The 27992-nt window shown below is 43.2% G+C and overlaps 1 protein-coding gene across 2 annotated transcripts; it reads right to left on the bottom strand.

Moving 5' to 3' along the window:
- Positions 1-27: 27 nt before the first annotated feature.
- ZBTB1 (zinc finger and BTB domain containing 1) lies at positions 28-27990 on the bottom strand. 2 transcript variants are annotated; one of them, XM_075530515.1, is made up of 3 exons: positions 27276-27989; positions 9276-11193; positions 28-1462 (listed from the first exon to the last, which is right to left on the bottom strand). In XM_075530515.1, the coding sequence occupies exons 2-3, from the start codon at positions 11177-11179 to the stop codon at positions 1426-1428; spliced, it is 1941 nt and encodes a 646-aa protein (XP_075386630.1). In that variant the 5' UTR covers positions 11180-11193; positions 27276-27989; the 3' UTR covers positions 28-1425. The 2 variants fall into 2 exon arrangements, with proteins under 2 accessions (XP_075386630.1, XP_075386629.1); XM_075530514.1 differs by lacking the exon at positions 28-1462 and having other exon boundaries at positions 8011-11193; positions 27276-27990.
- Between the last annotated feature and the right edge of the window lie 2 nt (positions 27991-27992).

The raw sequence follows: 27992 nt of genomic DNA on the forward strand, positions 1-27992 counted from the left end.
ATATTTAAGTTCTGAAGTTCCATGCTGCCTCATATGTCCAACAGAGGTTAATTCTGTTCTTATTTTAAACGTAATACTTTTCTAAATTTATTCATCTTATTTCTCTTAACTCTGTTGAATTGATATAGATTCATTTTCTTTCTTCCCACTAAACTTTCTTCTACTCTCTAAACATTGCAATTAAATCTTGGCCTAACTTTTAGTCTTAATTATTAGATGAATATTCACTGTATCAGTCTGCTTTATAGCTACTTTTAAAATTACTTAAATTTCTTTTGCATATACTATTCTGTAGTTAGATCTCTATGTGCAAAGATCTCTTTGATCAAAGCACTTAAAGAAATAGACATAAAATGAAATAAGCATTTCTGAAAGTATACAACATTTTACTATTTCACAAGAAACAAAATAGAAAGAATAAAGAATTGGATTATACAGTTATGCAAAAGTAAAACTACAAGCTTATTTACAATAAGGAAATAGTTGGTTTATAAGATTCATTTGGATAAAACATATTGCGTGTTTTTAGCCAGGTTAAAACCTGACCTTGCATTTCAATTTTCCACAGAATTTTGTTAAGATATATAAGGTGAATTTTCACTTGAAATTTGAGAAGGATGGATTAGTACTGAAAATAAGTGTTTTAACAGAAATTCATTCTGCCTTAAAGTTACGTTGCTAAGTTCAGGAACAACAATGTCTTACTATACTTTATTATGGACTTTCTGTAATTTATGGACATCCATTATTGAAATAATGCCACTTCTGCTCTTCCTTCAAGTGAACAGGCTTAAAAGGAACTTCATTAAAATCAACAATGAAGTATATACAGTGAAAAAGGAAGGGCAAGTGTTACATCATAATAACTAGATTATCTTGTTAAAATATCGGTCTTAAATTTTTATTTCTCTGTACTCATATCTTTTTGCTTACACTTTTACAGATTTTCAGGTGTACTTTTAAAAAATTCTTGACTACATTTCATACTATGTAAGCTGTAATTATGGTTTTGTTTAACATTATTGCTTAAACATATCTTTGATTATCTAGTATATTTACAGCAACCCTAGTAAACCCTTTTATGGTAAAAGCGGCCCGTGAAGATAATTAGCATAAAGTTTTGTTTTTGGCTTTTTTTCCGCTCTAACCATTGGTGTCATGAATTTTTTAGTGATTTTTCTTTAAGCAGATATCCCACAAATCCTAGTAGAGCCCCCATGGATCAGTTTTGTCACAACAAAGTGACTCCAAAGTGGTCTTTACTGAGTTTTCTTGGCTCTTTGCAACTGGAACTTTGGGGGTTGATGACGTTTGTCAGGTAGACAGAAAAGATGGTGCACTTCAGATCTGCTATTCCTGGGTCTGGACTTAAACATATCTGTTGAAGATTGATTCTTCCCCATGTCCTCTCCAAATTCAGATTTCTCACTTCGCCAGAGCTTTAGAAGGCCCTATTCCACCACTGCCACACAGAAAAAGACAAAACTCAAGAAAAAATAATATTACAAATGACTGCTTTATAAGACACAACATAACTCTTAGGTCAGAATTTCATGACTTTTGGCACTAGGCCACATTATTACTAGAACAAAGAATGGGAACAGATTTGTACAACTTATGTTTACTTAGTTACTTCCCGGATGTAACTCACTGGAGCTTCCAACTATAAGGTGCTCTTATTACTAATAAAGTTCCTCAGCTATCGGGGCACCTTTCATGTTTACTCTTGCTGGTCTAGGCTAGAAGAGCGGGGGCATCAACATGTAACATAAAAAAGGTCAGCCAAGTAGAAGAAAGTAGGGAGGAAGGAAAGGGGTTAAGAACAGCTTTCCTTCAAATTAATTTCAGTCTACTTGAACTTGCCATGGAAAATCTGATTTAAAAACATAGATCTTACACATTTTAAAGTGCCTGTTTTTAATTGAGTGCCTTCAGCTACCACTGCCTTCCTTCTTTGAATATTACGTGTGGTACAGTCTACAAGTGAAAACAAAGTTCATACTCACATACAAAAGAGGAGGGATCTTATGCCTGCAAACTAGGTTCTTAAAACTTTGCCAACATACCCAGGGATACTGGGTAGAATTATAATTTGTTTAAGAATTATTATTTTGTAGCAATCTTTCACCCTAATGTGACATCAGACAGCATTATGCATTTGAAAGAAAATTACTTCTGTAATATGAATTCTTAAGAGATTATGCTTTTGTCATGTAAAAATTAGCTATGCTGATTCTGACTGGCATAATCATTTGGTGTAAGCCAAATTAAAACAGCATTGTAATACCTTTTCAAGTGAAGCTCTTCATAGACTAACTACTTATGTCTTCCTTTCTTAAATAGCTAAATTTTCAGAGTTAAATGAACTTTCTCACATAAAACTACTCTTACTCTTTTAAGATTTCTTACTTTTACCCGTGGTGATTAGTACCTTCAGACATTCAATTCAGGGCCAAGTATAATTTTTATATTGTCTTTTTATGTCAGCAAATGAGTAGGATGAGAAATTATAATTGTGTCCTGCCCCCTAGTGACCTGTAACAGATTGTGATAGAATGAAGGAACAATTCTGCCACTACTGATTGAGCTAATTTGGTTTTCCAGAAAGAGCAAAGCTTCCATAGTATTTAAAATTAGTCTCTTAATGCTAAAGTTAACTGTGTGCATAACTATATAAACGATTTCAAACTGGCTGAAAATTAGCATGCATGAATAAACTGCTACTATTTAAGTACTTTATATTTACCAAGTCACTCAGAAACACAATCATCCTAAATGCTTGCCTTTTTGCCTGTTGCCAGTATATAAATTTATAAGTGGCTAAATTGCAACTTTTTAGTAAGAGTCTCCACCCATGTTGCCAAATGATGTACGCTTGAGAGCAAGCAACGAGCGTGGGCTCAGGTGAACATGCCGCCTTGCTCCATGGAATCCTCCCTGCAGTCTTCTATTCTCTTCAAAGTAACATGTGGTAGATGGTAGATGTCAAGGAGATTTAGCACAGTATAGTATAGTAGTAAAACCTACTGTGTTGGTTTTAGAAATCGGGTAATAAAATACAAAAAGTTTCAATCAGATTTTATTGGGAGGAGAGTGCCAATACACTTAAATGATTAAATTGCCCTGTTCTAAGTTTGGTGCTAGGCTAGAGTGGCTATGCAACTGCCTTTCTGAAATTACCTTAAATTCATTTTATAAGTAAGATTGTCTATATGGATACTAGAAATCCAGAGTTTTAGAAAACTGAATTATACATGACTAGAATAACTTTTACCAAACTTAGATTACTCTATAAATCTTAATCACAATATAGTAACTAGGGCTTTTTAACTAGCAAAATGGTGGTTTTCTTCTTACCCACAAAAAGAGGAAACTACTTATTCTGGGGTCCAATATTTTCTTGGGAATAAACATTCTTCAAATGATTTAAATCCAACTTATTTGTCTCATAACCATAGAAGGAAATGGCAGGGGAAATGAAGGGCATAAGGAGCAGGGCTAGGGAACAACAGAGGAGGGTAAAGGCAGAGGTGGAGATATGGAAGTTGAAATCAAATGAAATTTTAACTGAGCACCTACTATGGACCAGAAAAAATGTCTGCATTTACCAATAAATGGCTAGAACCTTAAACAAAGCAAAATAAGACGTACCAGCATTTAATATTTCTAAAACATTCTGAATGACCCACTTTAATAGTTCTGTTTTCCCATTACTCAGCATGTTCATTGGTACCCACTACTGCCAGCACAGATGCTGCCCAGGGAGCACAGCTCTAGCACCTGTTTTCCTGGGTTGAAAAGGCCCTTCTTTGTACTTCGTGGTTGGCGGAGTAAAGAAACGGAGAAGTCCGATAGCTCTATTATCTAGTTGCTGTGTGACGTTGGGAAAGATAATTTCTCTGAACCTTAGTCCCTCATGTGGAAATTTAGTATATGTAGTGTACAGGCATGCCTGGCGTAATCACCATACATTCTATGAAAGAAATGCTATTGATTTGAATGTTATGTGAACACCATATTAAAATCTTATGTGGGCCCATGTCCCATTGTGCGCCAGGGTAGCAGCTGAGAGGAGGGGCAGCAGCAGAGCTGAGGAGTAGACATGCAGGGAGGGAGCGGAGCTCACCCAGCCCCACTAGCTGTTCCACCTGCCAGAGCAGCAGAAGCAGCCCTGCAAGACACACACCCCAACCCCTCAGCCACAGCTCCCCTATTCCCTTGATGAGGACAATACCTGAAATAAAGTGGGTGCCCCAATCCATGTCCCTCACTTGCTTGTATCTCACCCGAGGTCCAGTGCTACCAGAGTCTGGATTTGTGGTCTTTTGAACTATTAGGGGAAATAGTAAAAGAGCTTCTTTCTTTTCCCTTTAATAAACCAACTACGGGGCCATGGACATTGTGCAGTCTGATGACAGGGTGTTGCTGAGCGTGACTAAGTACGGCTTACCGGTACTTACCTTCTAAGGCTGTAAGGACTAATGAAGTTACACAAATAAAACACTGTAACAGAGTATGAAAAAAAAACCCAAACCAAACTGACTGCTGTGGAGTCAATTCTGAGACATGGCAACCCTTTGGACAGAGTAGAACTGCCCCATAGGGTTTTCAAGGTTATACATCTTTACAGACGCAGACTGCCACCGTTTTCTTCAGCAGAGCATCTAGTGGGTTTGAACCACTGACCCTTATGATTAGCAGCCCAATGCCTAACCGCCTGTTGTACCACTGGGGCTAGAGAGTGCTAAATAAGTGAATGCTGGAATTACCAAGTCCCAGTGTACGGATCAGATGCAACTTCAAGTTTATAATACTACATATATGACTCTACTTGCATTCACGCTATCAACCAAGTGTAAAGGTGTCAAGGGTACAGAATTCTACAAAGACATGTTCCCCTCAAGCTTTTGGTACCCAGGGAGTATAGGGACCGCTGATGCTAGGATGCTTCCAGCACTCACTCTTGTCACTCCAGAAGGACTGGTTACAAAGCAACAGAGTGGGGCAGAGGGCAGTGCAGAATTGCTCAAATGGATTCACGCAAATTTAAAACATGATCAAGCTCAGTTAAAGTGACTATACCAAATATAGTCTCACCTGTGCTTATGTATACATTCAGCCTTTGATTTTTAGCTGGTTAGTTTTGTTTAACATACATTACTGGAATCTGTTGTGTTAGCAATGTCAAGTTTTGTGTTAAATATTAAAACTGCCACACTGATTTTATTTGGAAATTTCCAGAGATTTAGAGGAACTACGCAAAACAGGAAACAACAAAAATCACTGCCGCCAGTCAATTCTGACCGGGAAGGACCCTAAACCGCTTCTGAGACTGTAAGTCTTTACGGGATCAGCCAGCCTCATCTTCCTCCCCATTAGAGGAGCTAAGATGGGATATATCGGGAGAAAGTTGCCAACAATGACCAGCTTCTTTTTCCATTTAATCTGAAATATACACGTGGTATACTTGGCTCCAGTATTTCAGTATATTCTTGGCGTATTCACGGCCAATTGCTCCACTAGGCATTCCGTGTGATTCTAATCAAGTTCTTTTTATCTAATTTAGTCTTACTTGACCTACAATTTTAAAATCTTTTTTAATTCAAATTTTATATCCTGTTCATATTTTGTCAACAGCGCTTAAACATGGCTTTTCATGTCAGTATATTCAACCATCAATCCCATCTCCTATTCAAGTACGATTATTCCTCTTAGTGGGACTCTGGCTTGCTGTAAAATAAATGCTATGTTTACTCTATTTTCCTAACTACTCCTTTAGAATCCGTTTTTTCTTCTAATTTATGTCCACATTCAAACTGTTAAATTACTTCACACATTAAAGACATCCAATTTGGCATTTTACTCATGTGAGTTATTTCTCTTAAAATTTTACTTTAAAATTGTGGGAGTATATACTTTTACAATAAAAATAAGAGAGAAATCAAGACAAATTTTAGTTCTAATCTACTACCAGCTTGATTGTGGCTTTATTTACCTGAGATTCTCAGCCCTGTTGGCTGAAGAACACAGAATGACTAAGTTGAACTGTAACTGGAATTGGTAGCAAGCTTGACTTCTTGCTGTTTTGGACAAAAGGCCCTTTAAGCAAGGTTGCTTGTGTTTGAGACATGAAGAGGAACAAGCTTCCATGCATCTCTCTCTAGACCAGGGGTTCTCAACCTTCCTAATGCTGCAACCCTTTAATACAGATCCTCGTAATGTGGGGACCTCAATCATAAAATTATTGTCATTGCTATTTCATAACTGTCATTTTGCTACTGTTATGAATCGTGCAACCCCTGTGAAAGGGTCATTTGACCCCCAAAGGGGTCGTGACCCACAGGTTGAGAACTGCTGGTCTAGGTCTTCATTTTAAGATCTGGAGCTTAAAAACGTAAATTACACAGGGGGCACAGAGGTGGGCGAAGGCACTCCTAAAGTTTGTTGACACTGGGATTGCATTCCCACGGATTTTATAAGTAGCTTTGAAATAAAAATTTCATCTTGATAAGGAACATGACAGTCTGTTTAGAGAAGTCTATGCTGCCGCTGTAGTTGTTCCCAAGCAAAACCATTCCAGAGGTGGCCTGTGTAACACGAAACTGGGAGTGGGGTCGGGGTGGGGGTGGGGAGCGGGCAGGGCGGGTAATGACACACATGTGGCTTTGGGGAACATCTCCATTATGTAAAACTAGAAATTGTTTAAGGTTTATATACTTACTTATTGTTGGCTGTCACTAGGTATCGGGCTTGAAAACCAACCCCTTTCCTAACAGAATACACAACCCTTTCTAGAAAGAGCGGTAGCATTTCGAAAGAGCCCTCTCTCTCTGCATGCAAGGCCGCGTGTGCCGAGGGCAGCACACCAGAGGGACTGTAAGGCTGTGGCCCTTCGGAAGCAGATCCCTAGGCCTGTATTCGGAGGTGGGTTCAAACCGACAATCTTTTGGCCAGTACAGGGGTGCTGAACTGTTTGGGCCACCATAGCAACTTCCTCAGTCATAGTTCATTTTAAGTTGTATTTTCAATTAATAAACCATTGTCTCTAAGATGAAAGATTTTTCCCACTTAATTAACTATGTAGCGTTTAGAAAACTTCCTGGTTTCTCATTTATCTTTCTTTGTATTTCCTCCATTTTCCACTCCTGTTTTACTTCTTCACCACTGGCTTTTAGTTTTCCTGGATTTACCGACCTCCACAAATCCCTCCAAATCTCTTGAGCACACATTGTGTTCAAAGATGTCTCGTTCAACTAAATCTACTGAGACATCATTGTCACAATTCTGTAAACAATGTGGTATTTTGTTTTTCATATTGTATGGAAAATGATTTTGGACTTAAGAATTTGATGTAAATGAAAAAAGCAAAGCTCTTAAATTACTGTTCAAAATCACAATATTGTATTTTTAAATACGGGGCTTATTTAATATCCCTTTCCTCAAGAGATGGGCATTACATCAAAGTCATCGTATTCACATTAAAAGGCTTGCTGTTCTGTAGCGTTGCACGAGCAGAGCAGGAGTCACTGAGCCACGTGGCTGAGCAGCCGAAGGCCAGAGAGAGGCTCGCCTGCTGGCACAGTTGAGAAGAGACTGCCCTGTTCCGATAATTGTAGTTACAAATTGCATTTGTAACCTGTTGATTGCCTCAACAAACCTTGAAATGGTGAGGGTAGAGGCTTTCTATTCAATAGATGTTTCTAGTCAATTTTGCCAGTGTTTTAACTCACATGTATTGCATGTAGACCCTGCATTAGCAAAAACTATCAATAAACACTACTTTCACTGAAAAATGATAAGTTGTTTCCATTTATATTCTCAGTGGTTTTAACATCCTTAAATTTTGTAGTCCTGTACAGGAGGGAGGGAAAAGGGAAGAAAAAAAAAAAGCATGGGGATAAACTGTCATTTGCCACAACACATTTTTTCTAAATCTTAGAAAACATAAAACACAAGAAAATTTTTTGCACACTATACTTTTATAGAACAACCAGATTTATAATCGATTTCTTTATTTTATTAGATTTATCAGTATACATGGCAACTTTCTCAAATCTCAAAGTAAGTTCCAAAAGTATGTAAATTTTAAAGATGAAAAAATTCATTTCCTTTAATGTCATACTCCTAGAGAAATATTAAAAGTCTATTTATAAACAAGAATCATTGATAAGCTAACACACTTTAGAAATCAGAATATTTTAAATTTAAATATTTAAAATGATTACAAGATATGTCTTTTTAATTAACTATCATAGTTAAATTTAATATCACAAAACAAAATGGCTTACCCCCACTAATTTCTCAAGTGGGGTAAAGTCATTGGGTTTTATACTTAATATAAGTTTTAAATGTGATTATTAAATGATAATATTTTATCAATTATAAGAAATACTTATTTATAGGAATCTCCTCAGGTCCATCAATCTTTTTAGGCCAAGGATGGGCCCATGTCAGTCTTCAAGGTTAGATTCAGGGCACCTAACCTGCCTAGTCAGCCTGTCAAATTTAAGAATCAAAATCTCATTGATAAGAAGGGGGAATAAACAGTGTTCAGCTGACAAAAACAAATAAAAGTAAATGGAATAATTTCAAATAATTCATTACTTTAATTTTTTTCTTTTAAACAGGAATGTCCACTAACGTTGGGTTTTAAATCTCAAAACAACAACACAAAAACCAACATAAAAATAGTAAAGTCATCACCTTATTGATTAAAAAATAAAAATCCTAAAGTTTAATAGTCACTGAAGGGGGAAAATCACTTGTAGTCTACACTTAAAAGTAATTTTAATCATAGCTAAGACAAACTAAAAAAAAATTCTATTAGAAATAAAAATGATAGTATACATTTAATAGCTCCTAAAAATATATATATATTTAATATCCTAAACAAAAATGTTAAAGGAAAAGGGCCTTGAGATTTTTTTTCTCCCAATGATTTATATTATAAAATCAATTTCTAAATAGCTCATATCCTTTGCTTTGGTGTTTTGTCTGCTACCAACTATTCATTAGTACAGTCGAAACTCACTTATGGTCTTTTCAAATGCTTTGCATTATAATGTGACCTCATATCCTTCCTCAAATTAAATTTTGCTCCACAAATTCCACATGTATACAGATGAACATCCATGTGCTGCTCCAATTGTTCATTATTGGGGAATATCTGAAAGCAGACCTGACATATAGTCTCACCAGCAGATAAATGAGAAATCATATGTCGTACATGGTCATGTTTTCTGAAGTTCCCTTGATCACAGATGGAACAGACATACCTGGCCATGCCTTTGTGCATATCATTGTGCAGACGCAACTGGCGCTCCCTTAAAAACTGCTTTCCACATGTCTGACAAACAAACTGTTTTTCCTTAGTATGGACAGTATAGTGTTCTCGTAAGTGGCACCGCTGATAAAATCCCTTTCCACAGAGATTACAAAAATGCTTACGCCTGTGATCTCTCTCATTCTCTTCCATGATGGCGCTCTTGAACATATCCTGGTCCAGGCAGGTAGACATATGTTCAACCACGAGACTTTCCGTCTCGAAGCGCTGGCCACAATTTGGACATCGAAAGGGACAGGCAGAATGCTTAAACAGCTGTTTCTTTTGGAGGCTGTTTATCGGGAAATGATTGTCCCTGAAATCATCCAACATTTCCACGAACATATCTCTTATTTCAGACTGCTCGTCAGGATTCTCCTCCATGTCCATTTTCTCCTCCGTGTTTCCTAACCCGTTCATTGTCAGGTCTTGGGGTTCTCCACATCTCTGGGCATGCTCCTGCAGCTGTCTACCCTTGACAAGTATCTGTCCACATTTGCCGCACGCACAGATGTTCTCAATGTGTTTGGCTAAGTAATGCGAAGACAGGTCCTCCTCGGTTATCGTCAGGCCACACAGCTCACAGGACGCATTCTCAGTGTCCTCCCGGACCGGGCTGCTGTCGTTAGGGGGCCTCAGAGTCTCCAAGCCGCCTCTTTCCTCGGCATTCACCGACATCCGAGGCTTGAGTGTTTTCCGACCACTTTTCTTAATACTGACATCTTCTTCGACGTAGTATCTATAAAAGGGCTCTTCTGGCTCGTCCTCTAATTCCTCATTGTCCGTGGATTCATTGCAGTCCTTTTCCGTAACCTTGATGATGTTAAAGTCTTTCAGTTCATCTGTAGGAATATCTTCTGGCTCCATCTTGATGATGATTCTTTTCCTCTCCGCAGCTCGACTCTTTTCCTCACTGGCTAGTTCCGATTCCACTGTGCTGCTGCTTTTCCTGCTCCCGGCGGTGGAGGCGGAATCGTCGGCAGCCGCCTGGCTCGCGTCTCCTCTGTACTTGTCCGTCTGTGCAGAAAACATTTTAGAGGAATCCTTCTCTCCAAATTCCGCCTTGATGGCGCCGTCTTTCCCGTCTCGGCCGTCGACTTTGCGGTGGTAAGATCTTGCGTTCTGGTACGAATGGCGGTTCGTGCAGGTTAGCACGTGCTCGTCTAGTAACTTTTCGCAGCTAAAGCCAAATCCGCAGCTATCACAGGTAAAGCTCCGGCCGAAGCGCCGAGACCCGCGCTCTTTCGGAGCAGATAATTTGGACACTGAGCTCTTTTTACACACATCGAACAGTGGCTCTGGGAAATTACCCAGTTGCAAGGCCTCTTCCTCAGGCTCTCTGTTCTGTGGCGTGTTTACTGTTGAACTGGGCTCTGCGCACCACCTGCTGGCTTCATTTACGTTCCTTGTCACCGTGTCTTCATACATCCTGACTCCAAAGATCATCTTGCTGTTCTGCTTGCTGGATGCAGAGGAGGAACACTTGGAGCTGGAACAATCTGCATCTTGTATGTCCTCCAGGCAGTCAGGAACGTTGTACAGCTGTAGGTAGTTCATGGCCACTTTAAACTGCTCAAAACTGGAGGGAGCGGTCATTATTTTCCCCAAGTACATAAACTGCAAAATGAGATCAAAACACTCGGCACTAATTTTCATGTTGCTGAGATTCAGTTGTGCCGTGCTATGCTGGTGGTTCATGAAAAACATCCTGAAATAGGAGCTACAGGCAGCTAAGACGGCTTTGTGCGCTTGAAAGTAAATGTCGTCAATGGCAATACAGCAATCACAGAGAAATCCCCATTCTCTTTGGTTGTTTAGCTGCTGAAGAACGTAGCTGCTGTGGCTGGGCTTTGCCATCTTCTGTCAGAGACCTATGTAAAACAAACACACCCAAGTCAGACAAAGAGAGCAGGAAAGCATTACAAGCATTTTTTTTCACCATGATTTGAGATTTGTGTGACTTTGCTATTATAGTCCAGGCAGAGTTGGCTTTCCACGCTGAAGCAATGCAACACCTTTAAAAACCTGAATCGTGTCTAACACTGGAGAACTGAAAATATCCAACCATATGGCCAGGCTTCTCATATGAATTCTATCTATGTAATGACTAAGAAATACAAGCAAAAAGCATCAAAAGCTATCCTTTGGGTTTTATTATAATTCTAGCGAGAAAAGTAGGTGCTAATACTGAAACGAAAAGTCACTAGCTACCATATATTCTAGAGTATAAGCTGACCCGACTATCAGCCGAGGCACCTAATTTCACCACAAAAACGGCATTAAAAATGTGCTGAAAAACTCGACTTACACACGAGTATATATGGTATAAAGTACCTGAAAGGTACAATGAAAATAAATAACAACACATCACAAATTAACTAGTTATCAAAAACTTCTTCGATGACTGATATTAGAAATCATTATTCATTTTCTAAGTGCGATGAGGGTGTTTTGGTTGTATTTTTTAAAAAGGCTTTATCTTTTATAAACTAATATTTATTAATGGAATTATATATCTGAAATTTGTTTCAAAATAATAGAATGGGGTAGGTATTGGGAGGTGTTGACCCAAACTCACTGGCATCAAGTTGATTCTTACTCATAGCGACCCTATAGGACAGGGTACAACTGGCCCCGTGGGTCTGAGACTGGACTCTGATGAGAGTAGAGAGCCTGTCATTCTCCCATGGAGCAGCTGTGGGTTTCAACTGCTGGCCTTTAGGCTAGTATCCAGCCCCTCTGCCACCAAGGCTCCTCAGGGAGCTGTTGGAAGGGTTGACGAGACAAGGCTGGCCATGTGTTACCAGGTATCAAAGTTGGGATACAGGTATAATTCTATTTCACATCCATGTTGTGCATGTTTACAAGTTTTCATAGAAAAAAAACCCTTTAAAAGACTCATATTCTATGGTGTATCACAAAACAATTATGTTTGACCACTGTTTTTTCGCTGTGAAAAGTGATTAGAACATTACGGAATGACTAGAGAAAGTAGGCTTTTTTACAGTCAGAACATGAGCAGTTCTTAGATCGACTGGCGTACATGGTAGGGTTTGTACAAGGCAGCAGTTAAAATAGGGGTTTATTTGGGAAGCAGGTACTATCCTTAAGTTTAAAGTAAGTTTTTCCTCTACATTTTTAATTATTAAAAAGTATACAAAACAATACATGCTCATTGTAAAAACTCCAAACAAAAATATACAGGATAAAACACACCTCAGGTGACAAGTCCGTTGGCAGAAGTAATGGCTCTAAACACACTGAATTATGTATCTTCAAATCTGTTTACATGAAACATACATACACACTAGAACTCGTGATGATATATATACAACTATTTTTAAAAGCGACTTAACTATAAAGGTGTATAATATGTGAATTTTATATCAAACTATTGGGGGGGAAGAACAAAACCGGTATTGAGCATGCACTTGTACATCGTTTTCCTTGTTTATGTACCTACATGGTTTTATACCATATATACATTTCTGCAGCTAGTTTGCTTCACTGAACAATATATGGTAAACTTTAAGTATTTTAATACTGAAAGTTCACTTTGAATGAAAAACAACAGTACTAGAAGTCTCATGCATTATAGTTCAAAGCTAAAATACGATGTTATTTTAGCTTCCATTTTTAATTTTACCTAAAGCTTGAGGATCTCTTTTCAACTTTAAAGCAAATTCCTGTGCAACTCGACGGAACATAAAAATAACATTTCACACACTGTTCAGAGAAATAAACTGCTCTTCAGTCCCCAAAGTCTTCAAGCCCACAGTAGTTAATTCAGAGACTACAAATGTACTTACTTCTACTTGCTTTTTATCGACTCGGATTTGGAGTACATACCCGTCCCCACTACCTGTAGACCCATCCAGCCTCCGCTATTTCCTTGCCCAAAGACAGAGCTGCCTAGCCTGGGAAATGGGTAGCTGCCTGCTGAAAGGGTGGTACCGTCTGAAGACCTCCTGCCTTCTTCAGGAGGAGCCACGTGGTGTAGTGGCTGTGTCGGGCTGCTAACTGCAAGGTATGCAGTTCAAAATCGCCAGCTGCAGTCCAAGAGAGAAGGATGAGGCTTTCTATTCCTGGAAACAGATCGTCTCCGAAGCCCACCAGGGCAGTTCTATCCCGGCCTCACGGTCGCTATGAGCTGGAATGCAGGTGATGGCGATGTGTTTGGTTTTTGCCTACCTCAGGACCTCTGGCGGCACACCCGGCCGGCTACACACCGGGCTGCTAGCGGCAATGCTCACAGCTTGCGTCTTCAGTCCCTCCATGTGGGGAAGATGGCGCTTTCTGTGCCCATCCACCCATGGAAACCCAGGGGCAGCCCTACTGCGTCCTGCAGCGTCTCTAAGTCAGAACTGCCTCAAGGACAGCGAGTGTGGTCTGTTTCGGCGCCCTCCTCAAATTGCAACCCATCACCCCTTCACGGGAGCCAGACGAGCGCTCTCAGCTTTTACATCTCTGTACCCAAACTGTGAGGAGTCACAGGGAGCATCTACCTAGTACAGAACATAGTGAAAGCAGTCGTATTTATGATCTGAAATGTAAGGGAAGGGAACGATCTTAAGTAACTACCTTAAGTAACTTAAGGTAAATCTACTCCATAGAGTTCACTGTCCTGTGAACTTGAAAAATTGTATTTCTGAAGAAAACGTGAAACAGTTTCAAGATGGAAAGTTAGGCAAATAAACATGAAAAGTTTTCATTATACAGAGTAACAAAACTCTATTCAGAGGGTGAAAAATACACAAAAAGGTTGTGCCTCAAGCTATTTGAAACAAGATGAGATCTCTAGGTCTGCAGACATGTGGTAGGACCCAGAGGCGACAATGAAGGATAAAAAGGAAGAGGCAGAGGGACTGCCATTAACTCAATGGGGTGGGGGGGGGAGCTCTCTAGCACAAAGAATTGTCTAAAACAAACTCTGAGGAGGATAAACCAATGGATTATATCGAAGCAAGAGGCAGATGTGGAGGACAGTATGAAACAGAGAAAGCACTGTTGTCTATTTGGTCCTGACGCACAGCACCCTCCTAGGTCAGAGCAGAACTACCACTCAGGATTTCTGAGACTGTTTTTATGAGAGCAGATAGTCTCGTCTTTCCCCTTCGGAGTGGCTGTTAGGTTTGAACTCCTGACCTTGAGGTTAGCAGCCCAATGCTTAGCCCCAAACAAGATAATTTAATGGCTTTGCCATCTTTGCCAGTTTATCCTCATGGGCCTTCGGTTTTCTGAACTGTCAAAAGTGGGACTAATACTGTATTCCAAGAGGCAAAATGTAAAATTTTAGCATCTAGGTAAATGTATAAAACTGACAGAAGTAACGGTGGCTGCAGTGGGCTAGTGGTTCTGGTGGTAGCTATTTAAACATCAAGAGGTAAGTCTGGATAATGTTCACATTTCTCTTCACATATAAGAATCCACCAGAAAGGCAGCAATTCGTTTGCTAAAACTTCCAGGTATTAAATGGCCCATGCTTGAAATGACGACAGACACAGCTTAAAAAATCCAAGGATCTTTATTACTTAAATGACAAACATCTATGGTTAGCATTCAAAATGAACACAAAGCCTACAAACTATAACAGACACACCTATAGCCATCGCACTCACTGCCAGCGCACTGATTCCAACCCTGTCAGATGGGATACAACCACCCCGTGGGCTTCAGAGACTGTGACTGCTGGCGGGGGTAGAAAGCCTCATCTTTCTCCTGAGGAGCAGCTGGTGGTTCCCAACTGCCGACCTCGTAGTTAGCAGACCAACAAGTAACCACTAAGCACCAGAGCAATAGCCGTAGTAACTGAATGAACTAGTGAAAATATATACGATAATCTGTTCAACGAAACAAAACGCTAAAAAAGAACATTTTGATGTGATTAACATTTATTATGTATCAATGTTCACAGTCACTAGTTACAGTACTGAGAATCAGCAATAGCATGGGCCTTCTGTAATCTCCAGGACTCATCACTGAAGAGGATTAAGACTGTATTTTCGAGATGAGAGCATGCCCTCAGAAATTCCCCTCTCTACAGAAGCAGCCACCATGCTCTGCTGTGGAGAGAGCAGGAAGTCTGGATCTGACCAACCTGGCTCTGGATCTCGCTGCCCTTGTGTGGCTTTGTGCTTTATCTATAGTTCTAGCTTCCCCTGGGAGCTCAACAAGTGCCGTGTCTAACTTTTAAACACAAACTACCGCTTTTAGGCTGACCTAGAATTACAGTTTCATCAAAGTTATTACGCTTGCGAATCAATGTCACAAACTGTGCATGAAGTGTTGAATGGAAAAACCAATTTGCTTTGTACACTCACCAAAAACAGAGATTTTAAAAAACACCAAGTTATGCAAATGTTCCAATTTAGAGTACAACTGATTCTGGGTAGACTAACTTTGAAGGGTAATCCTTCACACCTGATAAGAGCAACTGTGTTCTCGTGACCCTTCGCTGGCCTGTAGGAAGACTGAACAGCAACGTAACAGCAGAGGGCTTCTGAATTCCCGAGACTCTGACTTCCTACCTTTGCATTAAATCTTTTTAAAAAATCAGTCATTTTTATGAACAAAACAAAATTCCCAAAGAAATCCACCTGCTTTCCTTTGTTGCTGTTATCGTTGTCATTCTCAGTAATGCTACCAAACGCCTCAGTGAACTTTTGTTCAAGTAAGGCTTGTACAAAGTTTTAAATAAAATCATTGTTGACATTGCGGCAGTTGTTTGTCTGGTAGAACAAGTTTGTTACAGCAAGAGAAGTCAAGGGCCAGGGGTTGGTCGAGAGCTGAAACTTCCAGAGTGGCCGTTCAAAGGACGCGGTGTCTCTGGGGTGAGGGTAGTGGGCTCTGTGGTCTCAGGGCTCCCTCAGGCCGGCAGCATCGCCGGCATGCAGCGCTTTAGGACGGACGGCTATGGAGGAAGGCGATCGAAAAATTTGACAATTCTTCAAAGTTTAATTTGAAAACGTTCATCAGCTTGTCTCAAATTTTAAAACGGCCATGGAGCACGTAGGCATGTTAAGCAATTCAGATATTCAGACGCCGAGAATGTGGAAAGACGTCGGAGATCGAACCCTGTTAGTTTCAGCACGTTTATTTCACAGAGGGCCAAAGGCCCGGCTGTAAACCAGCCTGTCCAGGGTACAGTTCCCCCTGGGAACGTGGGTACTACCAACAAAGGACGCCCGAGCACCACCCAGGCAGGCCCTGAGCACTCCGTGGCACTCCCCAGGATTACCTAGCCTGGCCTTCTACAGACTCAAAAAACGAGGGCCTTCAAAACAGGGCTCGCTGGCCGGGTGCCCTGGCAAAGTGAAGGGCCTGCATAGTACCGCTCAGAGGCTAACCCATCTCACAGGCTACTCTAAAACACAAGGACAGGCCTAGCGTATCCGCTCGTCTGATGCATGGGGACGCTGTACAGGGATTCCGAGACTAGCAGTCTTTATGGGAGCGGACAGCTGCGACTCTCTCCCATGGGGCAGCTGGTGGGTTTGAACTGCCAACTGTTCAGGGTAGCAGCCCAACACTTACCCCACAGCGCCTCTAGGTCTCCTTAAAAAAAAAAAAAAAGAATTTGTAAAATTTCATTTCAAAGCTACAAAACTTTACAGTGATTTATAGTTTAAAATTCTGATTCATAATGTTTCTATTGGGCTACGCCTTTTTCTTGACAGGTGGATTATTTCTAGACCAACACATTATTTCTCTTCTAAACATCAAAGTGATTCTAGCTATACAGGTGTACTTAGCCTCATCGGTGGTGTAGCGAGTTACACCACAAGGTCATGCTTGTCGGCGGTTAGAACCCTCCAGTCGATGGAGCTAGCGTATGATCCCTTAAAGGTTTACGGTCCCAGAAACCCCACGAGGCAGCTCGACTTTGTCCCATAGGGTCACGAGGAGACCACACTGACTTGATGGTCGTGGGGTTTGTTTTGTTTATTGAGGTGGGGGGGAGGCTACTCACTGACACAATACAACTTCAAAAATTGCTAAATCTCTTAAATGGAAAACGTTGTTTCTTAAGTTTGCTGGAAGTTTTGCTGTGTGGGAAAAAACCTCACTGCCAGGAAGTTACTTCTCAGTTAGGGTGCCCTCAGAGCTGTGCTGGTCAGGAAGCAGACGGTGCGGTCTCCCGCTGAGTGGCGGGCAGCTGACACTGCTGCTGTCCTGCTTAGCTGCCTGTGCTCCACTGCTGTACCAGCCTTGGTCAAATGGTCACTGGAGGGTCTAACAGTGAGCACGTGGAGTCAAGTAAGTAGTGAAACAATTCCTTCTGGAGGGCAAATAATCACATCAGGATAATTCTGCACTGCCTTCGTGAAATTCTAAGGAGCCCTGGTGGCACAGCAGGTTAAGCCTAGCCTACTTTGTAACCATAAGGTCAGCGGTTACTGCCTTGAAAATCCCGTGGAGCAGTTCTGCATGGTCCGATAGGGTCGCAACGAGTCAGAACTAACTCAAGCGCAGTGGGATTGGACTCAAAGTCTGGAGCAAAGTCTACCATCACTCTCAGTTCTCGGAGTCAATTATGCTTATCTTTGGGCCTCAGGAGATTAAAGTATATGCACATTCATTTCTTCTTACCTATTTCCATGTCTTCTTTTATATGATCAAATGTATGCATATGGATTTAATTTGAAGATTATAGACTGTTTTAAAGTAAGTGTGAAATATAATAAAAAGTTTCTCATGTTTATCAATCAGAGTATCAAAATGTACTGAACACCTGCTAACACTACATAAAGCTTTGGGATGCAGGGTGGAGGATGAGGTGCACAAGGCAGCTAGATATTATATGAGGGATTTCATTTTAAACCAAGAAGCAATTATAGAACAATTAAATGCTAAATTATATTGAATAGAAATTCGGCCAACATTAATAGAGAAACAGCATGAACAATATATACCAACAGGTGTAGCAATGATTAAACACACAACTTTCCTCTAGTTCCTATATGCTTTCTCCCCCTGCCCCCACTATCATGATCCCAATTCTACCTTACAAATCTGGCTAGACCAGAGGATGTACACTGGTACAGATAAGAACTGGAAACACAGGGACTCCAGGGCAGATGATCCCTTCAGGACCAGTGCTGAGAGTGGTGATACCAGGAGGGTGTAGGGAGGGTGGGGTGGAAAAGGGGAACCAATTACAAGGATCTATATATAACCTCCTCCCTGGAGGATAGACAACAGAAAAGTGAGTGAAGGGAGATGTCGGACAATGTAAGCTATGACAAAATAATAATTTATAAATTATCAAGGGTTCATAAGGAAATGGGGAGTGGGTGGGGGGGTGGAAATGAGGAGCTGGTGCCAAGGGCTTAAATGAAGAGCAAATGTTTTGAGAATGTTACGGCAACCAATGTACAAATGTGCTTTACACAATTGATGTATGTAAGGACTGTGATGAGTTGTACGAGCCCCAATAAAGTGATTAAACACACACACACGCACGCACACACACACACACACACATATATACACCAACACAAACACAGAAGCCTTAAGGAAGGACCCAGGATTTTTAAACAATGCCTCAATGACTGAGTAAGACAGAGGTGAAAGCCAGGGAAAAGGCATTTCCGTATGTACATGAGCGTGCATGTAAGCAATCGGGAGCTGTCCACAACTGGATAAACAAAAACTAGGAAATATAATGGGAACAGAGAGATTTGCTCTATTAAACTGTTGAATGAAAGCTAGAAAGGTAGGTTAGACCACTGTAATGCAACAATAATTTAGAGAGCTAATGTGTTAAACTTTACTCTGTGTCAACTGTTATTATATATATACCCACACACAAAACTGTTGCTATTAGTTGCAGCCTGGGACTCCTCCCCAAGGTCTACAAGACTGACCTTTTGGAAGCAGACCCTAGGCCTGTCTTTGCAGCTGCCTTGGGTGGGTTCCCACCAAGAAGCCAGGAGTTGAACATTTAGCTGAACCAAGGTGCCACCCAAGGAGTCCTATAGAGTACATATACATAGATGCATATACTCATACACACATGTGCATAGCTATCATTTAAACCTTACAAACCCTACAAAGTAGGTCATTATAAATTCCCTATCACCAGAAAGGGGGACCTGATCGCAATGATCGACACATAACCATGCACCCCTCTACAGGGGGAAGAACAACCGAAAACATGGGGGAAGGGAGAGAGCGGTCGGTGTGAGAGATGAAAATAATAATGTACATTCTATCGGGGTTATGAGGGTGGGGGGAGGGGCAGGAAAAAAAGCTGGGTACCAAAGGCTCAATAGAAAGTAAATGTCTAGAAGAGAATGATGGCAACATATGTACAAACATGCCTGATTCACCTGATGTATGGATTATGATAAGAGTTGTACAAGCACCCAATAAAATGATTTTTAAAACTTTCATATCACAGATAAGAAAATGGAGGCAAACCCTGTCACAAGCCTCCCTAAAGCCACAAAGAGAAGACCACCTTGACACGGAACCCCGTAACCATGGCCTTAAAAATGTTGCCATCTCAGCCAAGTTCTTTCCTAGATTACCACCTTCCAAGGATACATTCAGTCCAACCTGTACATCCGATTAAATTCTTTAGGTCTCCTTAAAACTTCCCGGAAGAACCAGCCTACTTCAAAACACTTCAATGATAGATACAGCAGATCAAAAAAATGGAATTCACTCTTCAGACCAGGTGTTCTGGATGGCTATCAAGGCTTCAAATCCAATACTAAATATAGGAAGCTCTGAAATTCTAAACAGCTTTATGCTCCAAAATTTTATTTCGAAGTTAGTTATTTGGAACCTGATCTAAGTCCCCATAGAAATCAAGCTAGAAATGGTGACTCACACCCCGAAATCTCTCAAAAGGCAAGGTTGCACTGACAGTGGTGGGGCGCGCCTTGTACCGCAAGTGCTGTCGGAGAGCCAGGTGGCAGTCGGCCACAATATTGCCCACCACATGGAACTCTTGAGGCCGGGCACGAGGCTCTGAATCCCAATTGGCCCACATATTGATTTCTTTGCCTTTTTTTCTCACCTGTGAACTATGGATGATCGCGTCCTCACGGAACTCTTGGATAAATGAGAAATGACAAATGTTTTGCCTTTGAAAAATTGTGGTGAAAATGTCTACCATGTGGTTTGCCAATTCAGCAATGTTGTATTCTGGGCTTTTCTATCCACCCACAATGTAGTTTTTCCTTAATTATTAATGCCATCACTGGTGACAGTTTACAGAATTTTACAAAGTGATGACCCACTTTTGCTCCAGGCTAGGGCACTACATCGTTGGCTATGGTGGTTAACCAAGTACTTTCTGAATGGGTGAGGCATTTCTGTAGTCCAGCTGCATTATAAATCTAGGAAAGACATTTGTCTACACAGGAGGTGAATCTAGTGGCTTCTGGAATATTCCTGTCTCCCTCCAGGTATGGAAGTAGAAATAGCCAACATAGCTTCTTCTGACCACCAGAGGGCACTGTGTCAACTAGCTTCCCCTCAGCAGAAAGGCTGCTGCTTCACCAGGAAGTCTTGTAGCACGTGGCATTCACATTTTCAGGGTTTCTGTTGTGGACCTTGCCTTGAATCTATTGCAAGGCTCACTAACAAAAATCAAAGGGCACAGACTTTGTCTGGAACTCACCTGACAGTGCTCCTCTCCTGGTATTCTCCCTTTCAGCAGGCACCACTGAACCAACCACTACTGAACCAGGCCACAACTTCTCCCTCAGAATCAACTATTAAGTCTTAGCAATTTTACCAACCATTTCCCAGATCTGCCTCTCTATCCCCTCCCCATCTCCTGTGGCCTCATGAAGGCTCCCATCGGCAATCCCGGGTTATTAGAACAGGCGCCTAACACATTCCTCAAAGTCATGCTTCCCTGAAACACGATTCAAACCAACAGCAAGCACACGATGTCATCCGTTAGAGCCCTGCCAGAGCAACCCCTCCCCGCCCCCCACATATCCTCAGGCGAAAGTACAAACTCCTTAGCATGGCATGGCCACCCAGCCCGCCTCATATTTGGCTATTACAGCTTCAGACTTCAAGCTCCAGCACCCCTGCACGGCTTGCCTCCCCTACTACATGTGCTTCTTACTCCACTTCTGCTGATTGAGTCGCTAAGAAGTGCCCATACGGCATTTAAAAATCCACTGATGACCTCATGAAAGCCTTCAATCACACCTGCCTCTTCCACTATTTTAGGTTTTTTGTTTAATATATTTGTTTTATTTTAATAGTTCAATTGTTCAATCCCCTCTAGAATTGTACAATCATTACCACATCAATTTTAGAGCACCATCCCATATTTATTTTTAAAAAAATTTTTTTCCATCCCATATTTAAATCACCTTTAATATGAGTTGTAAAATCAATCAGTTCTAATGCTAACCCCCACTCCCACTCATTATTGACTCCGAAATCCCCTCCCCGTCCGTGTCACCTACCTCCCACCCCTTCTTTTAGTTTTCGATACTACCCTGTGTATTACTGTCCACGACTCCTCTTAGTTTTGGGGGGTGACTGGGGAGGGGGGAATTATACCTATTACAATATATTTTCATCATCAGAACATAAAGTTAACAAGTTTTCCTTTGCCAGGTGAAAATGGTTGCTCATGCTCCAAATTCACCAACAAACCCCATTCCGCAAGACAACTGGGTGGTGAGGTCCTGTGGTCTAGGCACAGGAGATCTGGGGTGGAGAGGGCAAGACTTCTTTGCTCTTACAGCCACTGTCTGCCGTGGGGGTGAGGGCTAGTAAGAACCAGCTACTACAATGACCTCTGTATGGGTCTCCCCGTTACACTGAAAGCAGTGACTTGGCTTATGCATTTTGCTGGAACTTAATAAGCATCCAAGAAATGCTGCTGAATAACTCATGAGGTAACTCTCCATGATAACAGAGGGCATTACCTAATTTCCTTCTCTCAGCAGATCCCACACATTTCAATGTGTGCTCCCGATGCTGTGGCACTAGCGGGGTTTTTGTTTTGTTTTCATTTAATTCGAGCCACATTCTTTGGACATGTTACCAGCAGGGACTAGTTCCTGGATAAAGAGGGTCAGCAGAAGAACAGGAAGACCCTCAAAGCCACGGCCTGTCCCAGTGGCTCCAACACTGGGCTTGAACAGACGACCATGTCGGGCGGGTGTTTCCTTCTGCTGTACATCAGGGTCGCCAAGATTCAGAACTGCCTCCACAACATCTAAGAACAATTTCTACCCCAAATATTGAAAACTTCATGCTCATTGAATTAAAATTAACTGAAATGAAACCACAGTGAATATCAATGAAAAATGTTCATTCTAAAGAGTATTCAAGCATAAACTGAAGTCTATGTAAAAGTGACTCCCTCTCAGGCCCCAAACTCCTATCACAGAAAAGGCCTTCACACGATTTCCTTTTTGGTGTCCGGCTCAAAGTTCTTTCACAGAGCTACAGGTGATATGCCCATGGGCTTCAAACAGTTTGTGCGAAAATGGAATCAAAAGAACATGGGATTCTTCCACAAGCCATTTGAAGGGCCTTCAGATCATGTCTCACCGGAATGGGGAGTCCACCTTATGACCTGGCCGTACTGTCTGCCCCTTGAGTTCAGAACATTGTCTTCAGGTGTCTCTGTCCCAGAGCTGGTAGCAATTGCTTCAAGCTCAGTTGGTATTTGATCTGATTTTGAAAGAACAAAAGGTTGAAGTGGCTAAATTTTCTTTTGCTTTATCATTTTTGGTATTATTTTAATCCTGGCAAATTCTATGCAACACCCACTACTGCTGAGTCAATTGCTACTCATGGGGACCCTGTAGGATTTAAATCTGCCCCTGTGGGTTCCCCAGGCTGTTTCCACACCCAGGCACCTCATCGTTCTCCCATGGAGTGGCTGGTTGGATGGAATCGCCAGTCTCTCAGTTAACAAGCCACCACACAAGCACTGGGCCTGGAGCTCCAGTCCTTGCATAGCGGTCAAACACGCACAGAATGTTTCACCGACACTACGTAACTGATTCTCAGAGCCACCATCAGATAGGTGTCGATTTCTATAATCCTTATTTTCTGAACGAGGAACCCAAACTAAGAGAGGATGATTTTCCCCAAACAGCTTATCTAAGTCAGAGCTGGGGCTTGCTCTGTCGCTTCTGATTCAAAGCCCTTCATTTCTTTGTGAACCAGAGAACTTTCTTTCTTTCTAGACAGGACTATTAACTGAAGTGTCCCTTTGAACCATCCTAAGTCCCCCAGGGCTTCCACTTCTCCATAAATCTAAACACTCTCATCATTCTCATACTCCCCATCTGGCCTGGCCCCTACCCCACATCCGTCCACCTGCTCACCACAGCACGCCACCCCTAACGTGAAATGCAATTGTTTCTCTGAAAAATGTCACACGCACCTCGCATGGGCAGCTAGCAAAAGCTGATGGGTGATTTAGTTCTTCTTCACTTTTATTTGGATAGTTTTTGAATTCAAAGGCAGAGTAGTGTCCTGGACACTGTGGTCTAACTAGTGCTGGAGTTACACTCCTAGGCACTATGCTGAGGCTTTGCTTACACAACCCCACTTCTTCTCAGTTCTGTCTTCTTGACCTGCCGGGGGTAAGTGCTTCTGCGCTCCAACTAGGGTCTCTTGTCGTTAACATACAGTGTCCCAGACAACTTTCCAGTCTGCCTTCAATGGGAGAGGACTTCAAAAACTGGGGGGGGGGGGGGGGGGGGGAGGGAAACCGAGCTGATTCCAGGAACCCAAGTGGAAGGTGAATTTTGAGAATGACGAGTGCAACGAATGTATAAGGGTGCTTTGCTCAATTGATGTATATATGGATTGTGATAAGAGTTGTATGAGCCCCAATAAAAAGACTTATTAATAAAAAAAACTAACTGTGGGGAAAATGCCATTATCTTTTCATTCCATCTGTGCACAAACTTTTTGAATTCTCCCCCCCCTTAGTGTGTGCCAAGACACCAGTGATGAGAACTGTTCAGAGCTGAAGCCCTGCTCATCCCCCCACCCCCCAGCATCAGTCCCTCCCACGCTACATCTGAAGGCAGGGTCATTAAGTTGCTTCTTTCCTCTAGGTTCCTTTGATTTATGTTTGGCACTCCGCCTTTGGGCAATGGTCGAGGAACCTATCCCAAGTAAAGGTACCCCTGCCCCACTGTAAAACAAGTCCCTCTCTACAGAAGGGAGGAGTTCGTTTCATTTTAATGGACTTAAGTGGTGTTTTATCAATTCATCAGATGCTGGACAAGGAGGGCAATGTTAAAAAATGTGTGAGAACTAGCCCACCAAGGGACAGAAAGTACGTCATGAGGACAAGCCGAAAATAGTAACCCTGTTATATTTAAACTCTCAGGTCTGTTTCTTAATCCTAGAATTTTAAATCAGCCCAATGCAAAACACTCCCTATTTCCCTACCTGGCAATTTTCACCAAGCTGAGCAGTGAGCACAGAGCTGGAGGCCGAGAGTGAATCACCGCAGGGCAGCCGTGGGCCACGGAGGCACACGCAGCAGGACAGCCAGCCGATCCCGGGTTGCCCTCTCCAGTTTTAAATAAGGAACTGCCTGCACCGGGGCTGTGTCTGGGGAGGAGTGCTGGAATCTTTTATAGTTGGTTTTCACACAATTCAGAATAGGTCGAATGTTTATTAAGAGCAGGTTATTGTATGATACAGAAAATTCCACTGGGGGAGATATGACTATTGAGTTCACATCAGAGCATCAAAACCAACCACAGAGTGAGTTCAGTATCTTAAGGTAGGAGACAGTAGCACCGGGAGAAAACAGACCCTGTAGAGACCCAAGTGACCCCTTAAGGCAGTGGTTCTGAACCTCCCGAATGCTGCGACCTTTCATGCAGTTCCTCAGGTTGTGGTGACCCCCAACCATAACATTATTTTCGTTGCTTCTTTATCACTGTCATCTAGCTACTGTCATGAATCGGGCAACCCCTGTGAAAGAGTCATTGGACCCCCAAAGGGGTTTCGACCCACAGGTTGAGAACCACTGACTTGAATTGTTTCTCAAGCATATCTGACTTTGGGGGATAAAATATCTATATTTTACTTTTTTAAAAGTTAACAGTCAGAAATTTTTAGAAAATTATTTTTTTTTAAATTCCTGAAAAGGTTCTGCACTTCTGCACATGGCTTCCTCCAGTTTGGGCCAAAAGGTTAATGCAGTGGCCTTAACACTTTCCTGGGCTGGAAAGGGGGGCAGCTTTCTCATGCTCCTGAGAATGAGATGTGGTGCTGTGAGGCCCCCCAAAGACACACTTAAAAGACACACAAAAGAAGGGAATTAGGAAATAGCACAAAAAGTTACCAGTGCTAATGAAAGCGAAATCAAAACACAAGGTCAAGAGCAAGTGGTTGAGCCTGTGCTCATGTTTCTGGTTAACTGCTAAGGTCCTGGCTGAACATGGCCTTTCCTTTCTTTCACAGTGACACACCAGGCTCCCACCACAAACACAGGCCTGTCATGTTATGGGGGCGACAAACAGAAGGGCATCAGGAAAGACCTGTGCTATTCCACACCATGAAAATGTGGTCTGGAGGAAATCCTCCCACATTACACTTCTCTCAATCGTGTAACTGATGGCTCCGTTGCCAACGTTGGGTTTATTAACTCTGGAAAAGAATTTCACTCCCCCTATGCTTGTTTCCTCTTAGAAAAAATAAGCCGAGGAAGCCCCCCTCTAGCTGCCATTCAGTTATTACTGAAACGCTCAGATCAGCACGTGACTAAAAAGAAAGTACTGAGGTTCTGAGCATGACAGGCGGCATCACGCAAGCTTCTTTTTCTACCCCAACCCTCCCACGCCTCCAGATCATCGCCATTTACGCTGACCGAATGCCATGGAATCCAATTTCTCGGTTTCAGAAGAAAATACCGTGATTGTTTGGAAGCTATCCTTTAAAAAAAAAAATGCATCCTTCACTAAATCCGTTCCAAGATGCACCAAACTTCGGCTCAAGAAAGTCATTCAAAGGAGCCTCAAGACTCGAGTTTAAAGTTTTCCTGTTGTACTGTATGGGAATACACACGCCAGTGGGAAATCTGCCTGGTACCTAGCATTTAAGACATACATGTGTCCTTACACATGAGCCCCAGAAAACACTTTCTGTTTGAAATCCACCTCGTCTGCATGCTCCCAATTTGTACAAAATCATCACATATCTTCAGCTCAAGGAGCCGCGTTGCTTAGGTGGACAGGGAGGTGGAGGGGAGAGTTAAACTCAGCCCACACATTTGAATGCTAACGACCCCCGACAGCCGTGGACCGCGTTTACCGAACTCTAACAGAACTTCGAGTAAGTGTTAAGTGCCCACCACTGGACGCCGGAGTACTTTCTCCCCAGGAAACACCTTTTTCACCGAAAATCCCCAAACCCCAGTCCTACCCACTTTTTACTGAACAAAAAGCGTGTGTGCCGACGAGAGGGGGTGGGAAAGCGCGCAGCAAGAATTTGCACGGCTCTTACGCCTCCTCCCTCGGAGCGCGCCCAAGTCTGCGGCCTCGGGCTCCGGGACACTTCCCCTCCCACCCGCCAGAGCCGCAGCTGTAAGTTGAGAGAAGCGGGCTCTGGGCACGTCAATCAAGCCAAGCCCTCCCGCCTCCCGTCTACACCTCCCCTCCGCTCCCCTCCCCCCTCAAAAAATACAGCTCCAGAAAGAAAGGCAAACGACGGCAACTAATTTGCTAACTAGTCTTCGCGGGGTTTTCGCCTCCGACCCAGAGAGGCCGCACGCCCCGGAATAGACGCGCCGGCGGGCGGCGGCGCGCGAGCAGGCGGCCCCGGGCGCCGTCCGTCGCCGGCTCCTCGCTGCGCGTCCGTCCGCGGCGCGTCGGCTCCCCGCACGGTGGGCGCCGCGCGGGCCCCGCACTCCGCCAGGCCCGCGGCCCGCCGCCTTCCGGCCCGGGCCAAAGTTGCGCAAATCGCCCCACAACTGGCAAACACTCACCGGCCGCAGCAGGCACCGGGGCTGCGGAGGTTGTAGGGAGTTTAAGGCGAGTCGGCCGCGGGAGAGGCGCGCGGAGGGAAGGGGCCGCGAGCTGCAGTGGCGGCGGCGGCGCGCGGCGCTCGGGCTGGGCTGCGCGGAGAGGCGCTGGCTCGGCCGGGGACTGCGCTGCAACAAAGGACTTCCGCTGCCGCACAGCCGCGCCTGCCGCACCGCACTGAGCCGGCCCCGCTTACGCGGCGACTCCGGGTCTGCCCACCAGCTCGCTGCGGCGTCCGCCAGCCTTCCCCTCCCTCTCACCCGCCCACCCACTCCGCCGCTGGCTGCTAGGGGCACCCGCGGTCGCCTGTTTGTTGCAACAAGTTTCTGCGTCGGGCTCCGGGGAGGCTGGCGCAACCCGCACCGAGGGGGCCGGCGCGGTGCGGCGACGGCGGCCGGACCACCCCTCTCCCTAGGGCAGGGTGGGGACCTCCACCTCCTCCTCCTCCTGTTTGCACAGCTGGATGGGACCGGGCTCCTCTCGACTCCCCAGGGGCAGGATGCTGCTTCCCCACTCGGATCCAGATGTCAGACCCCAGCCCCGTAGGAGCCAGCAGCTGCTCCCTCCCTCTCGCGGAGCGCCCTCGGCGGTCTGGGGGCGCAGGTCCCCTCCGAGGCGGGTCCGCCGAGGGTCGTCCGAGCCCTGCGCTCCCCCACCCTGCTTTCCATGGGCCTGCCCGC

Source organism: Tenrec ecaudatus, chromosome 14, assembly GCF_050624435.1.
Source record: "Tenrec ecaudatus isolate mTenEca1 chromosome 14, mTenEca1.hap1, whole genome shotgun sequence".
Classification (NCBI taxonomy): domain Eukaryota; kingdom Metazoa; phylum Chordata; class Mammalia; order Afrosoricida; family Tenrecidae; genus Tenrec; species Tenrec ecaudatus.

Coding starts and splice junctions, on each gene's coding strand:
- ZBTB1 (XM_075530514.1), bottom strand. CDS start 11,179: ATGGCAAAGCCCAGCCACAGCAGCTACGTTCTTCAGCAGCTAAACAAC.